General features: G+C 41.4%; 1 protein-coding gene across 9 annotated transcripts in view; it reads left to right on the top strand.

Annotated features, from left to right (window-relative positions):
* The window catches only part of CD86 (CD86 molecule), a 53,739-nt gene extending 29,947 nt beyond the window's left edge, over nucleotides 1-23,792 (top strand). For 6 of the 9 annotated variants that reach the window (XM_037013187.2, XM_037013185.2, XM_073231557.1 and 3 more), the window contains 5 exons: nucleotides 7,639-7,974; nucleotides 10,273-10,587; nucleotides 13,279-13,431; nucleotides 19,916-19,961; nucleotides 22,102-23,792. In XM_037013187.2, the coding sequence (XP_036869082.1) occupies nucleotides 7,639-7,974; nucleotides 10,273-10,587; nucleotides 13,279-13,431; nucleotides 19,916-19,961; nucleotides 22,102-22,198 (947 nt within the window). In that variant the 3' untranslated portion in view covers nucleotides 22,199-23,792. Of the gene's footprint in view, nucleotides 1-7,638; nucleotides 7,975-10,272; nucleotides 10,588-13,278; nucleotides 13,432-15,526; nucleotides 16,469-19,905; nucleotides 19,962-22,101 lie in introns of those variants that run through there. The other 3 variants (XM_037013183.2, XM_073231556.1, XM_037013184.2) reach the window with 3 other exon arrangements.
* Nucleotides 23,793-27,283: the final 3,491 nt, after the last annotated feature.

The raw sequence follows: 27,283 nt of genomic DNA, 5'->3' as shown, positions 1-27,283 counted from the left end.
TCTATCCAGGGTTGCACAATACCACACACAATAAAAGACTTTACTGGAGAAGAAGGAACATCATGATTGGGAACAGGTATCTCAGCTGATGGCAGGCCCCGCCTGGGAGGGAGCCCTAGGGAGCCCTACCCACCCCTACCCACCCCTCTGTGCACCCTCCTCCACCACCATCCCACACCCGGGGCACTGGATGAACAAGGTAGGACAGACTGGCTTGTCCAGAGGCACCAGGGCTGCCAAAGGAAAAGTCCCTGCTCTAACGCCCCTGAGGTTTATTCCTCTGCTCCGCACATACTCTCTTCTGGTCTTCTCTGCTCCCATTTCTGGCTTTCTCAGGCTTTTAAGAAACAGCTGAAGGGCTTCTCAAAGTCTCCTTGCATTAGGGAGCCGTGGTTTCCATGTCCCCTACCTTGCCTCTCGCCCTCCACTGCCTGCCCCATGAGCCCACCTATAGAACATGTTGCCACTGCTTACCAGGAGCCTCGGGAACCCCAGGCCTGGCATCACCCACTGCAGGGACCTTCAGCTGGCTGCTTTAGTCAGTTTACCGTGATGCCACCAAAGCTGAGCTGCAGGGCTTCTCACTTGCACAAGCCATTCTCAAGGCCCTTCTGAGACCCATGAGGGGCCCTGACACTGTGGGCATGTGTCTTACGCTCTGGTAAAATTTTCAGAAGCCACGTATTTTAACTACAGTAAGTTATGACCACTGTTCCCTTTCCACTGCAGCGTTTGTCTCCACCACACTCTCCTCCCGATGAGTGGTGGCATAGTGGCCATGGGCATTTGGGATTTGGATTCTTTTTCTCGAAAAGCCCCTCCCCCTCCAAAAAAAAAGAGATTTTAGAAGTGCCAGACCTCACAGAACTCGGATCTTCTCTGATCGCTGCTCCTCTCTGAGTTTCAATTTCTTCATCTGTAAACAAGGTTCCTGCCACATGTCCTATGACTAGGAGCCTATCGTTTCCCTGGTCCTACCCCCTCCTGCTGCTCATTGTCCCCACCCTCAGCATTGAGGGGCAGCCACCCAAGTCCTGGTGTGGGGCAGACCGGGAGGGTGAGCTGAACCTACCCCTGTTTCAGCAGCCTGGCCATGAGTTTACCTCCTCCAAATGTTCACAGCCCAGGCCCTTGGCCACTGTCCTCGTGGCTGAGGGGGACTCAGTGCTGCAGAGACTCCCTCAGAATAATGTTGGCTGGGCAGGCCATTTGTGATTGCGTTTTCTGCTAGCAGCTTGGAGCCTGCTGAGTCCGTGAATGTGAGGCCTATGGATGTGCTAACTGATCACTTCACTGACTTAGGTTAAAACAGTAGTTTCCACCTCCCAAGGCCGATGACCTGCTGCCTTAGCTTGTGGGGAGGTAGAAGGTATGTGTGAGTGAGAGCAAGACAAAAAAGGGATAAGAAAAGGCTCTGGTTTCCAGAAGCCATTTCTGTTTCACTGCTTATTTTATTTATGTGATAAATACTGAGATGTGGCACTTACCTTGTGCCAGGTACTATTCTAAGCATTTTGTAAATATTAAGTTAAATATCACAATAACTCTCTGCTTTAGGTCTTATTATGATTCCCCATTTTATAGATGTAGAAACTAAAGCCCAGAGATGTTAAGTAATTTGCCTAATACCAACATAGCTAGTAAGTGGCAGAGCTGGGATTCATGCCCAGCAGTGTAGATGCAGCATCTGTTCACTGAAACTTGACGGTAGGCGGCTTCTCCTAACTCTTGCTACTGAACTACTCATAAGTGGCAGGATTTGTTCCTTGGGGACCCGGACAGGTTGGTGGAAATTGTGCTCAGCCAAGTTCACAAGCCCCCTACCAGAACACCTGACACCTTCCCTGTGGCCAGCACAGCTGTCCCAAGGTGTGGGCCCTGGCCCCACTCATCACAATGACCAGCCCAGCATTTAGGACTTGGGAGAGAAGGAAAAAAATGAAGATTGCTGTGGCAAGCCAGGTACTCAGATCTTCAGGGAATAAGGGGATATCTAGGAAGAAAATGAATAACAACAGCAGTAAGTGATATTGGGTGTTGTAGTCTGGTGGCTTATACTTCAAAGGAGCTGGTTTATGAACATACAATGTTTTACATTTGAAATTTACAATTTACACTATATTTGTTGAAACATATATATATGTTTCATATATATTTAATAGATCATATTCCATATAACATATAGTATATGTTATATATTTTATAAAACATACAGACATTTTATATTTAGCATATAAATAAACATAATTATGTACCTTATATTTATATATAATAGGATACATGGTAAGGATGAAATCAAAGCAAGCTAGTCTTAACAGAAATATCATCTAGGCCATGAAAACTCCTGGAAAACTATCATTGTCCTATAACAGAAACTCTCTTTAATAACTGTTAAAGAAAAAAAATTCAATGACACTTATTAAAGCACAGTAGACTTTATTCAAGGAAGACTTTATTCAAGGGGCAGGGGTGCTATTGAGATAGGCATGGGACTACTGCAAAGGGATTTTACAGTGAGGGAGAGATATGGGGCTCAACTCCAAATAGCAGGGGCAAGTGGGAATTTATAGCCAAGAAGCAGGGTTGTGGGGGGTAGTGTCAGTGGATGGAAGATCACTGAGAGGAAACATCAGGGGTAGGGGGGATTCTGGTTAAACCAGCCTAACAGGATTCTTGCTGAAGACAGGTCAGGGGGACCAGACATCACCCGGAGCCGGGGTGGGGGGTGGGGCGGATAATGAAGCATGAGGAGCCTGACCAAACATTCAAAGGTGATCAGGTAGTGAGGATGGAGGAGTCTGGTTAAACTGACTTAGCAAGGTTCTTCCTAAAACTGGATTTTACAAGGAAGTACACGGATGGGCCTAGGAGTTAGAAGCCTGCCTAAATTTTGTTCAAGCAAAGAATCTTTGTTATGATCTAAAAGATGACATCCTTAAGACCTCCAGATAAATACAAAATTCTTTTTTCTCCAATGGCTCCTTTTCTTTGTTCCATAGTGTCTCCTCACCCTTCTCTTACCATATTAGAGATCAGCTCTAACTGTTGTAGTTCTAGATCGCCTCAGCCACACCTGTGCAGACCCTCTCAGTTATTTTCTACAGATGATTCAGATGATTACTGACTGCAGCAAATGGGGGAACCATTCATTGAGATAGAGGACAGTAAAATCTGAAGGGGAGAATGAGAGCATCTATTGCTATCTAAATAGCAGTATCCATCAGGCAGTTAGATATGGGTATCCAGAACCCCACTGAAAGTTATTCGCTGGAGATAAGCACCTGTGAGTTATTAGCTTATACTTGGCAGAGAAAGAAAACCAGGGCATGGAGAGTAGGGAGAAGATCAAGAGCAAGCACTTGAGATAATCAGGATTTAAGAAGGGATCAGAGAAAATTGACCAGGAGGTCAGGGATTGGAAATGAACAGTCTCAAGAAGGAGAGATGGCCAGCAGCATGACACACAGCAGAGTGGTCAAATAAGATGAGGTCCTAAAAGAGCTCCAGATTTGGTGGGAGGTCACTGACAACCTTTGCCAGGGAAGTTCTGGCAGACAGATGGAGGACAGAGGCTGGGGATGAAGGCAGCAATTGCTACTTACTCTTTCAGGGAGTTGACTTTAAAGAAAGAGAAACTAAAAGAAGAGAGTACTGCTGAAGGAACTTGCTGTGAGGATGGTAGAGGGTAGTAAGCAGGGTGAGCAGTCTAGAGGCCAAGTTAAGTGGGGCAGGAGAGGCCAAGTGGGGCAGGAGACAACAGATTTGTAATGCCACCAGTCCAAACCACTGAATAATTTCCTCCATGAGTGCTCAAACACTGTTGTGAGAACAAGTATCTGGATCAAAGGTAGAGTGTTCTCAGGATGAATTCTGCACAAAGGGGCCAGTTTATTGAAGTCGCTGGCAAGAAAATGATTGAAAAGATACACTGTCTCTATACTATCTAATATGGTAGCCACAAGCAACATGTGGCTATTTAAATTAGTTAAAATTAAATAAGATTAAAAACTCCATTTCTCAGTCACACTAGCTGCATATCAAATGCTCAATGGCTACAGTGGCTGGTGATTACCATGTTGGCCAGCACAGACATAGTAATATTTCCATCACTACAGAGGGTTCTTCTGGAAAATACTGGACTTCAGGGGACTAGACTGGATAAAGCTGAAGTCTTGATCAAGCCAAAGAACAGATGTACGTGGAGTAATAAAGAGCAAATCTCGAAGGCACATAGCTTGTAGACAAGAGACAGGTTTAAGATTCTAGGAGTAGAGCTGTTCTTGGTGATAAGGTTCAGGGTTATATCATGGGGAAGGGGCTGCTGAGGATGCTTGTGAATGAAGATCTTTAAAGTGGAAAGGATCAAAGGACTTTGAGGCAAATTGTTGGTGAGTATATGCATGCTGAACTCACACAGACTGATTATAATAGTTGATTGGAAAGAAAGCCCTTGCATCTGACACCAAAATTCTTGGTAAGCAAGGAAGTAGTGACAAATGATTAGTAGCTAAAAGCGATGAGAGAGGGGGACACCTTAAAAGGGGAAGAAGGTTGCCCAAGGGCCCGGTGAAGTATGATAAAACAAGCAGTGAGGGGAGACAAGTGGGGTCCTTCAGGTAGGGCCAGATGTCAATAAAGCACAACTTTGGGGGAAACATTTGATGGAGAGGTTGAAGATGTAGAAGGTTTATTACAGTGGAATGAGCCATTCAGATGGCCTAGTAAAGCTTTAAAGGAAGTTTAGTAAAAAAAGTAAAATTCATGAGTACAGATAAGCATAGTAACATGAGGAAGAGATGATAATTAAATATATAAAACATACATTTAGGGTAGTGACCAGGGAAGACTCCTGGAAGGCAGGGTCAGAGACCTCAGAAGGTTAGAAGACTAGAAAAAACTATAGTTTTTGTGTGACATTCAAACAGTATATTGCTAAGGAAGTCCTCAAGTATTTGAGGACTTTGAAACAAACCCCCCGAGATGATTACAAAAGGGTCTAGATGGATTCTCGAACGCTAAATGGCTCCTGTCATCACCATAGCAACCAATTATAATGAAACCCAGACCAAAGTGCTGGACAAGGGAGAAAATCTCAATGCTTCCCCACCAGTGGAGTCCAGCAGGTCTGTAGGTGGGTGGCCTAAGATCTGGGGTCATAACAGGGGAGGCCTGAGACCACTTAGGGAAAACAGACCTTAAGCTAAACCTTCACCACATTGTCAGAGAAGGGATTGGCACGTGTAGCTCCAAGTATGTCATGGAAGCCAGTGGCTGGTGAAAACTATGTAGTATAAATTGTGAAATGCTCTCAGTTCCACTCAGAATGGGCTTCAGAGTGATTTCCACCCCAGGGTGAGGAGAGAAGGTTGAGGAGGCACAGATGGAAACAACTGTTTATTATCTTCTCTGTTCCACTCAGGAGGCCTGGATCCTCTACTGCAGCTTCTCTTGTTAAAATGCAGATTCTGACTCAGTAGGCCTGGGGTGGGGCCAGAGATTCTGCATCTGTGACCAGCCAGCAAATACCCACCCACACCCTCATGACACCAATGCCTTTAAAACACAGACCACACTTTCTGTTGGTAGGTGAGGAGGGGCGCAGTTAGAAGGGTGGAAGGAAAAGCCCTTTCAGTCTTTGAGAGAGAGGGCCTGGGTCAGAGAAGTTGGACCAGTCCGTGAGTGGAGAAAGTGGGTGGGAAGGAGAGAAGATACTCGGACGCTCTGGAAAGAAACAACCTTAAATCAAGAAGATAGAAGAAAACAAAGGTGAAATCACTTCCAGGCCCAGAAGGTGCACCTGACTGCTGAGTAATAGTAAAATGCCGACTGTTCATTGGCAGAATTTTCAGCTATGGGTTTGGTTTCTCCCTTAGGTCGTCTGCTCTCTATCAGAGCAAATTAGTGATAAAACCAGAATGAGTTTCCCCAGAGGTAGCTGCTAGAAGCTTTTACAGTAGGTGGTACTCTCACATTATTATCCAGAGTTCAGCAAAGTTGTAGAGCAGGAGCCCCAGGATCCTTGTAAGGTAATTACTGAATACGGTGAATCTTCCTTAGGTTTCCCTTTCACTGTTCTAGGTACCCAGGTAGATCCTCCCACCTTCCTTCAGTGTGAGAATGAATGCATCCTGTACAGATGCTACATTTTATACTTGCAAGCATTTCACAGGGTAATGCAATAGGCAGCGACTCAAACTTGTGCCAGCTCCCGCTGATGCCCAGAGTCCTCTTCCCTTAGAGCTCAAGACCACCACCAACCCCCTTGAGTATGTGTTCTCACTGGCCACTCTCCACACAGTTCAATTTGGCCAAGTGCATGTCACTGTTATTTGTCTTACTCCCTCTCTTAGAAGAGAAACCCATTGATCAGATCAATTTAATTTCTTCTGCCACTATTCAAACAACACCTCAAATGAAACTCCTCTCATCTTTCTCACCAACCTACCTCCCCTTTTCTCCTTAATGTCAACATCCCCTCACTCAAGTCCTGAAGGATGAAGCTTTATTTAGAACCCACCCTAACTTTATCCCTAGGGGGGCATCAAACTTCATATTAACTAACAAATAGCATTTACCCACTAACCCTGCACTTCTCACCCATCACTACTCCATGACCAAGCCTCAAGTAATTCTGTGACCAGGCATAGGTCCTACAAAAATCCTATAATCATTCACATTTAAGGAGTTAGGTGACCTATATCCCTTCCTCTGAACTCTCCCAGCATATCCTCCAGGGGCTGTAGAAATTTCCAGGGGCAGTGCATACTGGGAACCCGTTTGTGGTACCTGGGGTTTCCCCAAAAGCACATCCTCACCTTTCCATCTATGATTCACTTCCAGCATTTCATTCATGTACCTTAAGTGGTCTTTGACCACCACGGTCCCAAAACAACCACCGTATTTGCCCAGTTCTCTTTCTGATCCCTGAAAGAGTCTGGAGAGGTCACTGAGAACAGAGGCCTTGGTTGACTATTTGTGTCATTTCCAAACTGGTTGTGCCATTGGGAGATTGGAGCAGTGGTCATGAGGGAACCTCTGTAAAGGAAACTGCATGAATTTCAAATACATTACTCAATGTGACCCCCAACTACTCAGCATAATGAAAGTAAGGATACCACATGTGTTACCATTATCAGAAAGCTTTCCACTACAGTAGGCCAAAGGGCAAAGGGGCAGGAAGGGGAAAGGAGAGCTCTTGGTGAGGTATAGAAGTAATGGGGCCTGTAAAAGCTACAGTGAAGAGAATCAATATTCAGGCTATAGGAAGGTAATTGAAGGATGAATGAATTGTCTAACTGCTGCTTTTCCCTATTCTGGGATTTAAATTTAAATTCACACAACCATAGTACTAGAAAGATCCATAAAACACTTAGTCCTTCCCTTCATTAAACAGATAAGGAAACTGAGTCTCACAGTGGTTGCATTTTGCATAAGGCCCACTTTTAGTTAACAGCAGAGTGAGGACAGAAGTCTTTCTCCAGATTCCAGCATGTATGCATAATTCCAGACTTCAATATCTAGTTGTTCAGTATCATTACTGATAAGATAACCTGTGGATATTTTATAAGGAGAAATGGAATTGGGGTTTTTTCTTCCCTCTTGTTTCTCCTTCTCCAGTCTCTACATTTCCTTTTTCAGGTGCTGCTTCCATGAAGAGTCAGGCATATTTTGACAAGACTGGAAACCTGCCATGCCACTTCACAAACTCTCAGAACATAAGCCTGGAAGAGCTGGTGGTATTTTGGCAGAAGCAGCATAAGCTGGTTCTGTATGAGCTATACAAAGGCAAAGAGAAACCTGACAATGTTCACCCCAAGTATAAGGGCCGCACAAGCTTTGATCAGGACAATTGGACCCTGAGACTCCACAACCTTCAGATCAAGGACGAAGGCTTGTATCAATGTTTCGTCCATCATCAAGGGCCTAAAGGACTCATTCCCATCTACCAAATGAGTTCTGAGCTGTCAGTGGTTGGTATGTAGTCAACAGCACACTCAGATCTTGGCCTTCTCAGATGAGAATGCAATGAACAGAGAAACACCGGTGGGGGAAGGAAGGGGCCTGCAGACAGAAGGCAGAGGATAGCCATTGCTGCCAAATCCATTTGAAGGGAGTGCAGGCTTTGGGAGTAGGGAGAGGAAAGTCCTTTGCACTTTTCATAGTTTTCTTCTGCAGGGTCAGTAAGAATCTGTTTTGGGGACAAAATAGTGTTAACTGAACAACGGTAATGTGGTTAAGTGAAAACTACTGGCAATTTGGCCATAACTAAGTTTATATAACCAAACAGGTCTCAAATTTCTTTTACATTCATTTTCTCCTTTGGTCTACGATTTCTCACCCAGTAAAATCTTTGCCCAGAGTTCCTAGTGAGGGTGACAGCTGACCCTCCCTAGGGTTTGGTTTTTCCCTTCAACCTCCTGGAAGCTGCTTCTGAGTGGTTTGCTGCCTAACCATGAGCCTGGTACACAGAAGGGAAATACCAATATCCCAAAATTAGCAATACAGCTCCTCTGTTTTTCCAGGCCATGAAAAATGTAAATATCATTACAGATTTTTAAAAATATATAATACAATAAAATTAATTATTTTAATTTTGGTACACAGTTCTGTTAATTTTAACTTATGAATAGATTTACATAATCACTACTATAAACAGGGTATAAAACATTCCCATCTCCCTAAAATAATTTTTTCATGCTATCCCTTTATAATCATACCTTCTCCATATGCATAACCTATTTTGCATCCAACGGTCTCATTTTTGGAGAACATGACAGAAATGAAGCCATCCAGCATGTAACCTTTTAAGATCAGCTTCTTTCATTCAATGAAATGCCTTTGAGATTCATCCAAGTTGTTGCATATGTCAAAAGTCTGTTCCTTGTTTATTGCTGAGTTTATTGCATTCTATTGTTTATCCATTCAACCCATGGAAAGATAATGGGTTGTTTTCAGTTAGTGCTGTGATGAATAAGAGCTGTCATAAACATTCATGTACAAATGTTTGTATGACCATAAATTTTCATTTCTCTAGGGAAGATACCCAGGTGTGGGACTGCTAGATCCACATTAATTTTTAATGAAACCGAAAAAGGCAGATCAACAGCAATTCTGAAACCACAGAGTAAAGGAGAGGCAAAAGTAGAAATAGAATGGAGAGTTGCTCCCTATAAGTCTTGTGTGATTCAAACAAGGCTACAGGGCTTTGGGAACATTTAATCCAGTGCTAAATCAATGTTTTCAAGAATGGCCAGGTATCATTGAGAAACATGATACGTTTTAGGTGGGACACAATCATTTTTTAGAATTTTAACAGTTTCTTATTTATTTTAATGTGTATTGGAAAAACAATAACTATCCAATGTGTGATTTCACAGATATTGCTAGTGAGGCTAAAGTAGGTGGCACCGTGGCAATCCACCTTCCACATTAAGCGCATGCAGAGTGCTTAAGTAGTATGTTGATACAGCAAAATTTGTTAAGTTAGCATGCAAATCACTGAAGTTTTAGAAAACAATACATGAAATTATAAATTAGTATGCAGAGCCTGAAAAACTCCCTAGTTACTGTAGAAGAAGAGCAGAAAGGGCTAGGTGCCAGGGATCCTCAACAGCCATAAAAATTTGAATGGCAAACCAAAGCAAGAGAAGCTCTGTATTTATCAAAGTGATGTATTTTCCCTAACAATGGCTGGGTTTGGCCTTCATTGTATAGTATAAAATGAAGACATCTTGACGGTCATGCCCAAAAGCAGTATTCTGAATTTCTAAATCCAAAATCCCCATCCACTCACCACCAGCATGCTTGAGTTTCTGGAAAATATGGCCCACAGCATGCTAACATCATGAACTCCGTTAGCTCCTGGTGTGACTTTAGCCTCAAATCCTTTCTGCTCTCTTAATCTGGCAAGCTGGAATGTACCCCATGGGACACTTGGGTCCTAAAGTCAGACAACTTCTTCCCTAGACTCTACTCCCTAGAACAATGGCGTCTTTGTGAATCTTTGGTGACTCAGTTTCAGTCCTCCTGTTCCTCAGAGGACACCCCCTTGATTTGGGCAAGCAGGAATTAAGCATGGCCCACAGTTGTCTTCTTGAAAAATAAACGTAGGGCCCTCACCATGGGCAGAGGCCCACACTTTAGGTACCCTGTGCTCCCAGGTATGCCCTCAGTGAGTTCCCAGGTCAGGTATCTAATTGTTTGCTGTTCTTTTCTAGATAACAGCTAAATTTAGACTGATTTCTTTTTTGTGTGTCTCTCTTCTCTTTTCAGCTAACTTCAGTCAACCTGAAATAATGTTAATTTCTAATAGAACAGAAAATTCTGACACCATCATAAATCTGACCTGCTCGTCTATGGAAGGCTACCCAGAACCTAAGGAGATGTATTTTATCCTAGAAAAGGAAAATTCAACTACTAAGTATGATGCTGTCATGAAGAAATCTCAAAATAATATCACAGAACTGTACAGCATTTCTATCAGCTTCTCTTTTACAATACCTTCTGAAACAAACAATGTGAGCATCTACTGTGTCCTGCAGCTGGAGGCAATGGAGACGCAGCTTCTCTCCTCACCTTACAATATAGGTAAAATTGCTTCCCAGGCCTATTTCTTTCATTAGGTATTATAATCAAATGGTTAAGTCAGCTCATCCAATGTCTCCTGCTTGTCAGCAAAGCTCCAACTGGGCCATTTTATGGTACTGTTAAGAAGGACACAGGCAGAGAGCTCCTACTTCATCTGAGTGCTGTAAGGCCCTGGAGGCCATGCACACATGCTGCCCTTCAGGAAATATGTTCTTAGCTCTGAAAATAACAGATTTTGGCCTACCTGTGGATAGAAGATTCTGAAGTTTAAGTCAGAAAGTACAGGATTCCTCCAGATTAGAATTCTTCCTTTCATTAAAGCGCACACACACACACATACACATTTCATGCATACACACAACACTTGTTATGAGTTGGAATGATACAGAGGCAGTGTAGACATAGGGGCAGGGGTGTAAACTAAAAGGTATGACATTATTCTCTGCCCTTGAGGCCCTTCCAATACAATCAGATCTCCATGACGTACACACATAACAAGATTGAATCAGAATCTCAGTTATATCCCATGGAAATACGTGACTAAATTTAAAAAGAAGACTGACTGAAAATCAGTTTTGTAGGCATTCAGATGTAGGCAAATTCCCTGAGGGTCAGGGAAGTCTCCCTAAAGAAAGTGGGACCTTATAACACCTACAAGAAATGAGTGGACTTAGTAAGTGTTGTGAAGAGATGACAGGTGCTCAGACTTGCGGTGGCCTCCTGCACAGGAAGAAAAATTCTGAGACAGCATCCAGGCTTAGAAGGTGAGAGGACCACAGCTGATTAGAGGGGTCTGATGTGATTAGAGGTGGAGGTGGGGGACATCAGGGCTTATGTGTCATGGAGACTCAGGAGCAGAAATTCTTGTGGTGCGTGGGTCATGTAGTATAGGGAAGAGCTGGAGGGAAGCGTTGAAACTGAAGAGTTTCAACAGGAGCTATTGGGAACTTGCCATTTTAAAGTCACAGATGTGCCCTGGAGGAAATGTACCCATGTTTGAGATCCCACTTTTAAGCAGCAGTAATTTTAAGATTCTCTCCTGGAAGAAAGGCCACATGGCTCCTGTCACGGCTTCCACTGGGCCTGACCCCTCCCTGTGACCCGTCTGCCTTCTGCTTGCTTGTCTCTTAGCCAGCACGAGCCCCTTGGTTTGCCCCACCCACCCCCAAATGAAGTCATCCATTGACTACGCCACCCTCTGACTTTGCTGCCACCTTTCTCCTGGTGTCTCGTTGTTCACACATAACTTGGCCTAGGACACATTCTTATGGACAGGCCCTGGGGTTGCTCTCACTGGCCAGCTTTACCAACAGGCCAATCCTCCGTCCTGGTACTGATTTCCTTCTGCTCAGACACCTCTACTCCGGAGAGTCCAGTGAGTGGTGAGGGCACCCAGCCTTGTCCTAGTTGCTTCCACTGCAGCCTGTCTTGGCCTCACAGAAGTCTCTCTCCCAAGCTATCCCTGAAATTCAGTACCTTGTTGGAGCCACCAGCATCCCCACACATGACATGCCCTGGGGCCTCCACCATGACTCCCAGGGCCTGAAAACAAGGAGAGCCTCTTGTCTGTGTGCAGCTTCATCATGCTCACTGTTAGCTTCTCAGCTCCTGCCCAAACCTTCCCAGCTGCCGCCTCAGCTCCAGCTGCCTCAGGAAGATGGCACTCGTTCGGTGTCTCTATGTTATGACTTGATCTGAGAAGGTTAGACCCAAGGAACCTTTGTGGGTATCAAAAGGTAGCAACCTCCATGTTAACAAGTGTAACTCCCTTTAAAGGGAGTGCCGAACAGGCCTAAGGGACATACACGAGGACAGACTCAAAGTGCTGAATACGGCCTGCAATGCCAACAACTCCTTTTCTTAATGTCCCAGGAAAAGGGCATGTGTCCATAAATTGTAGCTAAACTAATGGGAAGTCAGCTGATCCTATTTTCCTGTAGTATGAGATTAACTACAAGAACTGTTCTCATGAATGTCTATAAAGTGGACCTCTCATTTCTAAGCTTCCTTCCAAAGCCTGTTTTTCAACTTCTGAGAAACTTAGGAGTCCCCATGGGAGGAAGTAAGTCCTGACCTCCCAGGAGTTGATCCTGACCCTGGTTCCTCAGGGCATAAAGAGACATTAAAGGTTTTCTAGTGATGTGACATGCTGAAAGCCAGGCTTGAGGAAATCTGCATGATCTGAGTAGAAGAAAACAAACAAACAAAAACTGGAGGTAGGAGGAGGCCTATAAGGAGGCACTTATGTTTGTCCAGGGAGGAGGCGTCTGGAGAGTGACCAGGAGGTGATAGCTGATGGAGGAATTACCACAGGGAACTCCAGGACCTAGGCCTGACTGCACCTGGGGCTGAGGAAGCCAGGTGCTGATCAGATAACTGCATACTCGGAGCCTCGGCATGGCTACCTAACCCAGAGCCCAGAACCCAGGGCGCGCTGACCCTCTCCTTCTAGATGGCACCCCAGCCTCCAGGAAGGGATGGCAGCTCAGTCCAGGCATTCGGCCAGAGGCCTTAGGTAGCTGCTGAGGCCCGGCAACGGGGACTTTCTATGGCCTCATACTGTGGATTTCAAGCTCCTCTGGCAGTAGAGCCCCAGGGAGCTGCCGGCATGTAGATAAAGGGAGCAGCAGTAATTATAAACCTTCTATAATCAACCTTCCTGGCTGATTGAAAACTTGTGGTCATTTCTAGATGCAAAGCCACCCAAGGAACACCACCCCGACAAAGGCCACATCCTCCCGATTGTGGCTCTACTTGTAACACTGGTTGCTGTGTGTGGGATGGTGTTCTTCCTAACACTAAAGAAAAGGAAGAAACAGCAGCCTGACTCCTCTCATGAACATGGTGAGTCAGCGCTTGTCCTCCCCTTGGACACTTGGTAGCTACTTCCCCATCAGCTGCCATCTGGAGCACAGGGGGCTGAGCCCAGCCTGGCAAAAGGTCAGCAAGGAGTTGGAGAAAAGGGTTTTCCCTCAGGGTTTGGAGCCCATATAGATGGGACTCGATGTTGCTCTAGATTTCTAGGAAAGAAAACATTTCTAATCTAAGGTTTACAAATATGCTTCTGGTTTCCAGACAAAGCTGATTATTCCTTGCTTAACCTATCCTACATCGTGAGGGTATTGTGAGATGAAGTAAAAGGGTGAAACATTTATAAGTGTTCATGATTATGGACCTGGTGGTATTTAAGCAGGGGTGCTGGGTGCAGGGTGGGGAGGGTAGAGGACCCTAAGATTTGCCTTTGCATTTCTAAAAGTCTAGGTTTTCCTGAGAAATAAGTTGGATGAATTGTTCCCTACTGGCTTTTTAAAATATTAACTTTTATTGACCACCAAGTATTAATACCCATTACCAAATACACTGAAAATAAAAATCACCTAGAATTCCACCAGTAGGAAAAAAATGATATGCAGACAACATTTTGGTGCATATGTTCCAGATTTTTCTACATGTAAATCTGTGTTATTTTCCTTAAGTGGGATAATATTATAAGGACGTTTTCTCACAATTTGGATAATATCACATGTCCTGTTTCCTAACTTTTTTGTATTAAATTAGCAAGAAAATTTTCAGTGTCACTAAGTATCATTCCATAGCATCATTTTAAGTATCTGCAAGATATTCCATTATGTGGACCTTAATTTGTCTAACCAACTCCGTATTGGTGGGCACTTGGGTTGTTACCATAGTTTTGCTATTGTAAATAGCACTGCACTGTGCAGCCTCCTCATTGACTTCAGTTGTAAAAGTGGCTCTGTGCTTCAGGGGTGCAAAGCAGTCCCAACATATAGTGATCTCATGCCTGTTTGTGATTTGGGCTGATTTGGTCAAAGTTATCAGATAAGGTTGGACTTTATTCTCAGTAACCACCTCCAGTACAAGTCTGGCTGGTACTAATAATCAAGGTGACTTTCTTGCTCACTCATGGTAAAAGCCTAAGATGAGTATTGCTCCTGGTCAGCATCTTATTTGAGATTTCAGTGTACCAATCTATTTTCTAGACAGAGGACATGAGCAGTCACTCATTTCATCCTGCTGTGTTTTAAAAACAGGAAATTGGGGACTGGTTATCCAATTCCAATAAATTAATACAAAGAATATGGTAGAGCCAGGCAAATTGCCAAAGTATGGGGTGTGCTGAGAGACTTCAATGATATAAACGTGTAAAATTCAGAGTCCAGGGTCAGATGTATGGATATGTCATGCTTGTCCAAGCTTTGACTTTTCAAGGTGAGAGTTTTGAGCTTCTCTTTCTTTTAATCTCATTGTCATTTAGAATTAGCTGAATGTGTAAAAGCAACCTTCTTGGGAAGAAACTATTTCCTAAAGCTGATTTCACATTGGAATGATTAGCTTATAAATGAAACAAAGCATGGCTGGAGAAAGAGAATAAGAATATTTCTTCCCCCAAGAGACAATCAGGAAAATTCAGGAGACTAGATAAAGGAATTAAAGTTAAGGTTTGTGAGAGAAGTTGGAAGGGATTTAAGAAGCTGTGCATGTCTATACAAGGTTGTCAAAGTGAGCTTTTGAGTGGTTAAAAGCAGAAGACAACACAAGAACACACACATATATAAGCCCCCAAGAATGTGATAAAGAATAATGGTAGGAAAAGGTTGTATGATCAGGCAGCCACCTATATGGATGAGTTTGGTCAAAGAGAGGAGCCTTGATACCACTGGAAGGAGGGAGATATAAAAAGTAACTATGCCATGTAGATATGAAATGTTTGTAAATCTGGATTCTGTAACTTCAGCAACATCTGCATTGCTTTGTGGATACCTCTGGCATTGTCTGTATGATAGTTTAAATAATGCCCCCAACAAGATGTCTAGCTCCTATGCCCCGGAACCTACATTATCTTACATAGCAAATGGGACTTAGCATATGTGATTAAGGCACTGACCTTAAATTGATGAGATTACCAATCTGATCACAGAGTCAGAGAACCTTTCCAAATTGAGACAAAGATGAAATGGAAGAAGGCGGGGATATCCAAAGCTTGAAACATGCTCAGCCCACCACTTCTGGCTTTAAGATGGAGGAAAGGACCATGAGCCAAGGAATGTGGGTGACCTCTAAAATCTGGGAATGGCCCTCAGCTGAGCACATCAAGGAAATGGGAATCACAGTCCTACAGCCACAAGGAACTAAATGCTGCCAACACACAGACATGGAAGCAGCCATGATCCATCCACAGAGACACAAGCTTACTGATAACCAGTAGGAATTTCTCCAAAACTGGAGCTTCTTCCTAATCTAACGTTAATCCTTTTCTTGGAGGAGATGGCCCTCAAACTACCTACCTTGGTGTCAAGAGTCCTTTACAGTGTTTTTCCAGTAATTATAGTTTTTCAATGCCACAACCATACATATTTACCCTGTTCGGGCTGTTAAATGAATAAAAGGGAAATGCCATGCTTATTCTAGCTGGTTTCTAATCTCTCTTCTCTTTTTTGATTTGTCAAATAGGGCAGATAAGGCATGAGAAATTGTAACACTGAGTTACTGTCTTTTCCCAATCAGAAGTTACCCTATCAGTTTACCCACTGGGGAGAAAGACTAAAATAGCTCCTCCTGAAGTTTTACTTCTTCATTTGTATCTTGTGTGACTGAAACCTGTAATAATCGTGCCCTCCCAACCAACAGTTTTTACAACTTGCCTCCTTCTACCAAACCTAGAAGAATCTCAGCTCTTTTAGGAATGATTTAGTAAAGGGCAAGTATCTTTTCCAAAATAAATCATTTTTAACCACCATTTAAACAGAAACTTTCACAGGGCTTAAGAACTGAAAGTTGGTGATATCATCATGTTTGTCCTTCAAAATTCTGAATTTGTTATCAAATCCAAGAGTTCAGAATTTGCATTCTTACTGTCTACTTTCATTTTAAAATAGAAGCTTTAAAAAAATTTTTCTTTGAAATGGTGATGAATTATCATGGGTATGAAAGGATGACATGGTAGCCCTGTGTTGTCTACAGACATCTGAAATACTGTATTCAGCTGTAAGCACCATTATTTTTTAAGAGAAACTTTGACAGATTTATGAAGTGCCTGGAAGATAAGTCAAATAAGAAATACAATAGCTCAAGTGACTGAGGATGCTTTGCTAGAAAAAAAGCCTTGGAGAGAATACATATGCTCTTTCAAACGTCTGAAGAACTGCCATAGAGTACACAAATTGTACTCCAAAAGGCATCTCAATTGATAAAGGTTATAAGAAGGTATGAGAAACCAAGCATGAGTTTTCTAGTAACTAAAGGTCTTTTACAATTGTATAGAAACCATAGACTTCTTCCTCCCATGAAGGATTAACTGCTACAGGAATGGCCCTCCTGCCATAAACAACTAAAAATCAGACAAAATAGATGAAACTGTTTTCAGACATTGGACAAAAGGCTGCAGAAAACTGCAGTCCTGAGAGAAAGGAAAAGGTGAGATGAACTTGGAGTCAGTTTCCATGCTGCTCTGAAAGCAGGGGGAGCCCTAATACCACAACTAGAAAAAGACATTACAAGAAAAGAAAACTCATATATCCCTTGTGAAGAGAAGCCAAAATCCTTAACAAAATTAGTGACTAAAATCTAGCAATATAGTAAAAGTATGATCCATCATGATCAAGTGGAGTTTATTCCAGGAATATAAGGTAAGTTCAACATCAAAAAATCGAGCAATAAAATTCACCATATTGACAGACTAAAAAGATCAGGACTAAGGCAAGGACATCATTCTCACTGTTTTTGTTTAACATTGTGCTGAAACTTCTAGTCAGGGCAACAAGTCAAGAAAAAAAAAAAGGAAGGAAGGAAGGAAGACATACATATTGGAAGGGAAGAAGTAAAACTGTCTCTTTTTTTCCACTGATAACATAATCAGGTATGTAGAAAAGTGTAAGGAATCCATAAAAAGCTATCAAAACTAATTGAGTGATTTACAGTAGCATCAAATAATACTAAAGGTTTGGGAATAAATCTCAAAAACAAGTACAGGACCTGTATATGGAAAACTAAAAAACATTACTATTGGCAGAAATTAAACTAGACTTAAATAAATGGAGAAATATGCCATGTTCATGGATCAGAAGACTAGATATAATAGCAATCAAAATGCTGGCAGGCTTTTAGGCAGAAATTAAAAAGCAGATTCTAAAAATAATGTGGAAATGCAAAGGGCCTACAATTGCCAACATAATTCTGAAAAATAAGAACAAAGAGGGTTTGTACTACCTAATTTCAAGATTTACTATATGTCTATAGTAATCAAGAGTGTGATACTGGTGAGAGAACTGACATATCAATCAATGCAATAAAATGCAGAGTCAAAAAATAAACTTGCGTGGTCAACTGCTTTTGACAACAGTGCCAAGGTAATTCTATGCAGAAAGGATAGTCTTTTCAACAAATGGTGTTGGGACAATTAGATATCCACATGGAAAATAGGAACCGAGCACACACACAAAAATAGCTTGAAATGGATCATAGACCTAAATATAAGGGCCAAAATTAAAAGACTTTTGAAAGAAAACATAGAGAAAATCCTTGTGACCTGACATTAGGCAAACCTTTAGGCACAAAAGCACAAACCATATCACAAAAAGATAAAATCAATAAAATGGACTTCATCAAAATCTAAAACATTTGCCCTTTGACTGTGTTGAAAAAATTAAAAGTCAAACCACAGACTGGGAGAAAAATGTTGGCAAGATATATCTGATAAAGGACTTATATCCAGATATATAATTATATATTACCACTGAGTGATAAGGAAACAATCTATTTAACCAAAGGCAGGAAGCAAAAGACTTGTCCAGATACTTCACAGAAGAAGACATACAAGTGTCCAGTAAGCACGGTCACACAGTGAGAAGATCATTAGTCATTACGGAAATATGAATTAAAGGTATAATGAGATACAACTACACACCCACTAACATGGCTAAAATTAAAAGGATTGATAAATATCAAGTGCTGGAGAGGATATGAAACAAGTGAAATTCTCATGCATTACTACACAACCCAGCAATCCTGGATATTTACCCATGAAAAATAAAAATATATGTCTGCATGAAGACACACACACAAATGTCCATAGCAACTTTCCTCATAAAACTGAAAACCTGGCATCCTGAATTTTCACCAATTGGTAAACGGATAAATGAATAGTGGTATATTCACACAGTGAAATACTGCTGAGCTGTAGAAAGAAATGGACTACTGGTAACAAGCAATAACATGGCTGAACTTCAAAAAGCCGTATCCTAAGTGAAAGATGCCAGGCACAAAAAGATTACACATTATATGACATTTTAGAAAAAACAAAACTATTATGACATTAAGCAGATCATTGGTTACTAGGGGATGGAGTAAGGGAAGGGGATTGATTGAAGAGGCAGGAGGGAACTTTTGGGGATTATATAAATGTTTTATATCTTGGTTATGGTGGTAGTTACATGATTGCACGCATTTGTTAAACTCATTAAAATCTATACAGAGAATGACTGGATTTTATTGTGAACTTAGGCAAATCTTAGGGCACAGAGAGCACAAACCACATCATAAAAAGATAAAATCAATAATATTGAGGTATTAATTATGCCTCAACAAAGCTGATTATTTTTAAACACACACACAAAAGAGAACTGCCAATGATAAGAAATATTCAAAACCAATTATTGTTGAGAGGATTCCTTTGGTCCCTAAATTCCTCCATGGACACCCAGGTTAACAACCTTTACTCTAAGGCTTTGAGTGGACAATACCACCATCACAGCAGTCAGCCTGGAAGAATTTACATCCCAAGTTGCATCAATATTAAATCCATACCAATAGCAACTCAGCTTTGGGAGGTCTAGCCATCTAGAGATTTCCCACTTAGGCCCATCCATGCAGCATTGCATAATATTTGATATCGCCAGCTGTCTAATCCCTTTAAGCATCATCATCTTCAAGAGTTCCTTTTCCTCCTCCTTCTAAACATTTTTAGAAAAGGACTGGAAACTCTTTTCCAATAACTAAATTTTTAGCAATCACTAAAACTAAATGTGTTACCCTTCCCAGTAGTATTTGTATTTTAGCAAAGAATAGAACTGTAAGTGCAAAACCTATTTCTAACATTAAAATTTAAGGCACAGTAAGCAAAGGAAGGCATTTAATTTTTGAATGCAAGAAGCTCTCAGTTTCCCCAACACTGCATCAAGTAACTGTCTATTCCACATATAAGGCCACAGCAATTTTTCTTGAGTCCTAGGATTTTGGAGTCTTTTCAGATTTTCCCTCTTTTGGTATCTGTGCACAATCCATCTTCTAAGGTTGTTTTAGTCTCTTTCAGAAACCACCAAAATGGGGGAGAAAGAGAATGAGCAGAGTGAAGAGAGGTGAGTCCTGACGCTACAACATTGCTCGAGTTACAGTCCTAGAGGGTCTATAACTTGAATAGGCTTGAGTATGAGGCGCGCTGTGATCTCAGCAAACATAAACTAATGGAGAGGGAGAGGAAACTGAGACTAGTCAGGACCTGGAGGGAAATGTCAGCTATATAAATGGATGGCAGGGCGTCCAATGTACAATGCCCAATCGCTCAGTCATGGCCAAATGAAAACTCCATATCAAAGGGCCTGATGTGGTAAGCATGCACTGCATCTTACTTACCTGGTAACCCCAGTACCTAGCACAGTACCTAGCCAGTGGGTGTCCTATACATGCAGAATGAATAAATGAAAAAGTGAGAAGTGATAACATGTTCCCTTTAGCCTCAGTGTCTGCATCTGCAGTGCTCTCTGCTTCAAATGTTCTGTCACTCACTTCATTCTTCAGACCTTGCCTCAAGTTGCGCTTTCTTAAAAGTCTTCCCAAATGAGATATCAACCTGTTATAGTATCATGTGGATCCCTGTGCTTTTTCTTCATAATATCACATTACACTTACATATTTGTGTGAGTAGCTTATTAAACTCTATAAAATGAACTAAACTAAACTCTATAGAGGACAAAGACCCTGTCAGTTAAGTTCATTATTGTGCTACCAGCACCGAGCACAGAGCATATAGTAGGTGCTCAATACATTTTTTTTTTCCTGTTGTGAAATTGCAGCAGCAGACTTGTTTGAATCTGTAGGAAGTAGTCTTTTTACAATATTAACAATTTTCTGTAGTTATGGTTTTCATGGTGCTTACTGGTTGAGAGATGATAGGACTTATTCATAGAATTTACACTCCAGTGGTTTGATAAATATATATCATGTTGAAAAGGAGTTTCATAGAAAAGTAAACACTGTTCATCAGGCTTTAGTTTCTCTTAAATTCGCTTTTGGCTGAGCAATATTTTAAGTTGCTTGTTTGATTTTTATTTATTTTTTATTTATTTGGCTTTTCCTAGGTCATTTACCTAATCAAATCCAAATAAGAGCAGCACTTAGGCAACCCTAAATATAGCATGAGGGAAATGTGTATATCCTCTTTATACTATCTTTTCTTCACATACTGAGGGCTACAGAGGGCAAAAATATGGTGAGGGGCTTTTTTTTTTAAGAATTCAAATTTTTGGTGTTTTAAAGATTCTGTTTATTTAAAATAAAATAAAATAAAATAAAACAGAACATTTCACCCACTTCTTCCATCTTCCACCTCCTGCCTCTGACAGCCATTAATCTGTTCTCCATATTTATGAGTTTGGTCTTTTTTATTATTATTATTTATTTTTAGATTCCACATATAAGAAAGCATGTATGGTATTTGTCTTTTTCTATTTGACTTAGTTCACTTAGCATAATGTCCACAAGATCCATCCATGCCACAAATGGCAAAATTTTGTTCTTTCTTATGGCTGAATAATATTCCATTATATGTATATATAAATACATTATATATATATATATCACATATATGTATATGCACACATCTGTATTTCTTTATCCTTTCATCCATAGATGGGCAGTTAGGTTGTTTCCATACCTTGGCTACCAGAATAAATATCTGTTGAAATAATGAATATGTGCATGAAGGATACGTGAATATTCCTGGTGATCAGTCCTTCCACAATATAATGCAGTCAGATTGTCTGTACCTCCATCCTCACTGAGGAACTGGGCTTTCAACAGCATCAAGGCTCTGGTCACATAATCATGGGGTCAAAGCAACCCTAGTCACAATCCTGGTCACAGAAAGACAGTCATGACCCCAGCGTGCACAACCCCACAGGGCCCAGCACTTCCTGGACACACCAGCTTCTACGAGTCCACACGGCCCAGGTGGCAAGCCCAGGTGCTGAGAGCTTGCCTGCCTGTCTGCCCCAGCTCAGAGGTAGTCCAGCAGAGAATTAACACAGGGCACAGGCAGGTGCAGACAGTAATAAGGGGTAGTTACTGAAGGAAGCATGGACAGCATATCCCCACCTCTTTGATAGTTTGTCTATCCTTGTGGTTCCTGTAATGGTCCCTATGTTCTGTTTAGTTGTCAAAGTCTAGAAAAGGAAAGTGGCTCTGCTGTGGAATCTCACCCAGTTTTTTCTGTTTCTCCAGAATAGAATACCAGGTGTCTGTAAGATCTGCGGAAGCCCAGAGTGTTGTTAATACGTTGAAGACAGCCTCTGAAGACAAAAGTGCTACAGATTTTTAATTAAACAGTAAAGTCCATGTGACTATCCATTTTTTATATGCTTTCCTTTCCAAGTTTTCAGCTGACCTTTTTCTTGTCTCTCTAAACTTTCCCAGAAGGCAAGAAAATATTACCATTAATAACAGTGGGGGCTCCAGGATGCTCTTTAAGTAAAATAGCCTCCCTCTAATGTCAGTTCTGCTCCATATGCCAGGAACAGATTTTAACTGCTTCTTTCATTTCAGAGCACACATGTGGGCAAAGCCCATCTAACTGGTTTCTGGGTCAGGAATGATGTTTAAGACTAACACCTCCTATTTCAGATTCAGCCTCTTTTCTTAATTTCATAAACTGTGTTTTATGTAGGACCCCCCAATCCCTGGAACAGTGGCTTTTATCTACTCTGAATTCTAAAGAATGCCTAATTGCACCTAATGCCTCCTCCGTCTGGGTGGGAGCTGTGTATTTCATGTTTCTGTCATGTTAATATTTTGAAATATAAAGAAATGTATACTATAGTAATGTAATTACTATGCCCTGAGAAAAGTTCCTCTGCTAAGGAGTTCTTGTCCCTCCATGAGGGTCAGTAAAGAAAGCGGTGGCATAGTGTGCTGACAACATGAGCAAAGCAACTCAAAGTTTGGAAATTAGGATGGATAGAGATGGACCCAGCTTTGGATCCTGGAGCCGTTTCTGTCTGGGCTGTTGCTAATATTGAGGCCCATCTACCTTCCCAACAAGCTATTGTTAAGCCTTAGCAGAGAGCACTGGATAAAGCTAGAGAGCACATGCACTGTGAACCTTACTACTTCTCTTCTTGAAAAAAATGCCCGAGATTTTGGTCTGGGGCAAGTGCGCAAAGGTCAATAGTGAGTTCACAATATTCAGAGGAGAAAAACAGATGCACGCGAATGTCCGGTCTGTCCAGTCCCTCCACAAGCCCTGGGACAAGTGGGCCTTCTGTCCAAATGGACTCAAGATGGACAACAGTTTTCCTGGGGGTCAGTGATGGGTTTTAATGATATCCAAGTTGTTCTGATGTCTCATCTAGCTGGAAGCAGAGCTGGGAGAGAGGGTTATCATCATGATAATGAAATGAATGGAATAGGATTCTTTCAACTAATGGCTGAGAGAGAAAGAGCTGGGATGGAACTAGAGGACCAGGATGCAAACCACCCAGAGTGACGTGGCCTGAAAATGTCCTGAGGAGATGTGGGCTGGCCCAGAGCAGAGCCGGCAGACATGTCTGAGGATTGTCTATACATCATTCTCAATGATAGAGAAACGGCACAGGAGGGCAATATGCTAGGCCAGAAGAAATGAGTTAGGAGACCCTGCCCACTAAGGCAGCATCACTAAGGGATAGAGCACCTCAGTCCAAACCAAAAGAGAACTTCAGGAGGCCACGCCACAGAAATAGTTCTTCTTATTCTGTACAAAGGACCCCACAGGGTTATAGGCCTATAGAGCTTGCTAGTCATGCTCATCCGTGTAACTTTAGCATTTGTGAGTTCTACCCTGCCCCTTTCTTCATTAGGCTGTAAGCATCTTCTTGGTTCCTAACATGTTTTGTACAGATCAGTTCTCAATAAATTTTTATTAAATTGATTAAAAAGTCTCCATGTTCTGCTTCTGCCTCAACCCTTGTAGTCTGATGTTATGCCGTCTGTCCTCCTAGCGTATTTCCTTCCTCTATAGTAGCCCCGTTCAACAGCGACCCTAGCTGGGCACCTCTGACTTATCCAAACCCTCTCCTCTTCACTTCCCCTAACCCCTGTATGAGAAAGGGGCTTTATATGATTCCATATGTTTATCTCAGTAATGAGACACCAAAAAATCAGATAGGAGAGGTTGTTTCTTAGGACACCTGGGAAATTTGGAGTTAAGGAAGAAGTACCTGCTGTTCAGTTTGTAACCTTTTATACTAGATATTTTTTAAATTATGTGTTTGTATGTACATTAAACAAAGCTTAATGTAAAAATATTCTTTGAAAATAACTTGATTATAAAATAAATGCATGTAATGATGCTATATATTTGAAAGTTGCTAAGAGTAGATCTTAAAATTTCTCATCACAAGAAAAAAAATTATAACTCTGTGGGATGATGGATATTAACTTATTGGGGTAATCATTTCATAACTTAAACATATATTATCATGTTTTACAGCTAAAACTAGGAAATATTATATGTCAATTACACACACACATACATGGCATGTGAGAAGAACCGGGGAAATCCTGGAAAAAAGAAAATGGTCTAGGCTCTGTGAGGGCAGGGATGTGTCTAACTTCTTTACCAATGGATCCCAGGCACCTAAGATAATATCTCAAAACTATTTGTTTAAAGATTAAATGAAACATTACTATGCCCTCTGGTGAAAAACATCCCTCCTTTGTATATTAAATTCTCTAGACCTTCTATATATCAAGTCTGGGGAAAAGAAAGCCAAGAAAGGTTGAAAGAGGTCATTGGGTATAACAATAGTACTACCTGACATTAGTGGTATTTACCTTGTGCCAGGATCTCTTCTAAACCTTTAAACTCATTATCCCATTCAATTCTCACAATGTAGGTATTGGGATATTATGCCTATTTTGTTGATGAGGAAATCTAGGCACAGAGGGGTCAAAGTGACATACCCAAGATGACTTAGTAAGTGGCAGAGCTGAGAAAAATTTCAAAAAGCTTCACCCCCTTGTTCATTCCTTTATTTCCCAGCCTCATGTTTCTGGCCATAAGATACAGTGTTGTGGTTGGCAGGAGGTTGTGTGCTTACCCCACTTCTTGCACTACACTATCTCAGCCCTCCAGTATGGTACTTCCAGAGGACCCATCACTGAGTTTTTCAGAAGCCGTTCCATCATCTCATAAGGTCCGAAGTGATGATGATGATAAGGAATGTGACATAACCAGAGAAAATGAGTTTTGATGAATTACTACAATTGCTGCCTCCAACTCTTCCCCCTCTGCTCCTACCACTTGTTCTTTTGCAATCCACCTTCCTCCTTCTGTCATTCTGAAGGCAGTTTCATCTACTCATCGTCCTCACATTTGTTAACCTGAGCTGGGAAGCAAAGAGTCATCTCTGAGTACTGCCCTCTGACCTTTCCCTCAGCACCCACTGCCCACCCCACTGTCCTGCCACATTTGGTCATCACTAGGCCAGGCAAGTATTCGCCCAGCTTTAGCATCTGCCCCTTCCTTTCCCATGCAGGCCCTTACTTCCTCATTACCACCAACTGATCCTAGTCTACTGTTTCTCTTATTCTGCATCCTGTCCAAAAAACCAAAGGAACAAGAAGGTGAACAGTGAAAACAAGGGCTTCCTGTATGGCTTCTCCCTAGCCACACAGAGGCCACTCCAATCTCCAGGTTCTTACATATCTTTCCATAGACACACTATGCCTACAAATAAATGTGCGTGTATATAGTGTGTGCATGCATAACACATATATATAGTGCATGTGTACATACTTATATATGTATACATACACACATACATATGACTGAATATGTGTATGTGTGTATATATGTGTATACACATATATACACACATACACATATTTTTCCCCTTACACTGGCAGACTTGGTTTTATTCTATACCTAAGCAAGTTAACAGCCTAAACATAAGGCTCTTGTTAAAATGATGAGATACCAGTCTTTAGTGTAATCCTTCACATTAAAAACATATTTTTTAATTGTACTGGTTTTCAGTCTCACCCATTTGCCAGCATTATTGTAGATGTTATTATAAAAGAGTTTCCATTGGTTTTCACTATGTCTGCCTGTTCATTCCAGAGGGAAAAATATTTACAATATAGAGTCCTGTACTGTCCTGATATGCAGATTTTTGAACTTGTGCCAATATGAACAAGTTACACCCTAGGTCTGAGAAACAACAGTCACCGTGATCTGGATCTCCTGTTTCTTGCATGTCATATATTTGTCTTTCTTGATTTATTCCCTCACTTTGGTTGTACAAATCCACAAGTAGCTTTCTGAGAAAGGGTATGTGGGAAATAAATTAAATGAGATTTTTAGTATCTGAAAAATCTTTACACTATTCTCCTTCTTAATTGATTTGGCTTGATACAGAATTTTGGTTTAGAAATCACTTCTATTATCTCCAGCTTCCAGTGTTGCTCTCAAAAAATTTATAGATACTCTGACCCTATCTTTTTATGTGAAAGCTTTTGGATCTTCTTTTTATCTACAGTGTTCTTAAATTTTGCAATGAAATGGCTATTCATCCACTGTGATTTGAACTGAGGTGGTGGCCTTTTCTATCTAGAAACTCATGTCCTTCAAGCTAGAAAAATTTTCCTGCATTAGATCATTGACTATTTTTCATCTGTATTGTTCTAATCTCTCATTCTAGGATGATGGATTCCAATGTTGGATCTCCTAACCCAATCCTCCTTATTTTCTTCTTCCTCTCCTCTTTTCCATCTTTTTGTCTTTTGTCCTAGTTTTTAAAGATTTCCTCAATTTTATCTTCCAAACTTACTGTTTTATTTTTTGTTTCTGTTCTCATATTTTAATTTCCAAGAGCTCTTTTTTGTTCTCTGAATGTTTTTTTGTCAAGGAGTCTGTTATTAATGGTCCTAATGTTATCTCTTAACTGTCTGTAGATGTTAATGATGGATTGTTTATTTCTCCTCCCTTGTCTTTGTTCTCTGAGTTATTTCTTTCCATTTGCTTTGGCCTATACCATCCATGTTGCAGAATTCCTCAGGTGTCTGATGATCCCCGACTCCCTATTCATGATAACAAGCAAGGAACTAAACATTTGTTTGGAGAAACAGAGTCTACTGGATGGGGTTGTTAACTTTAGCTTTACAGCAAAGGAACTTATGTAGGCCTTTGTTGGTAAACCATGTTTAGGTCTTTCTCTTGACCGGTGTATTTCCAGTATTTGCCTGTAAGGTGGAAGTCTGGCTGTCAACATTCTTGGAGCCAAGTGAGGTGAAGAGGGTGGGGAGTGCATGTGTGTGTGTTTGCATGCCTGTGTTTCTGTGTGTGTGTAGTAGTAGTGGGAGTCCCTGCAGTCTTTATTCAGTATGCATAAATTTACTTATTCCACATGTTTTCAATATGGTAGCT

The sequence above is a fragment of the Manis javanica genome, chromosome 3, assembly GCF_040802235.1.
Source record: "Manis javanica isolate MJ-LG chromosome 3, MJ_LKY, whole genome shotgun sequence".
NCBI lineage: Eukaryota > Metazoa > Chordata > Mammalia > Pholidota > Manidae > Manis > Manis javanica.
This window is presented reverse-complemented; position numbering and strand designations above follow the sequence as displayed.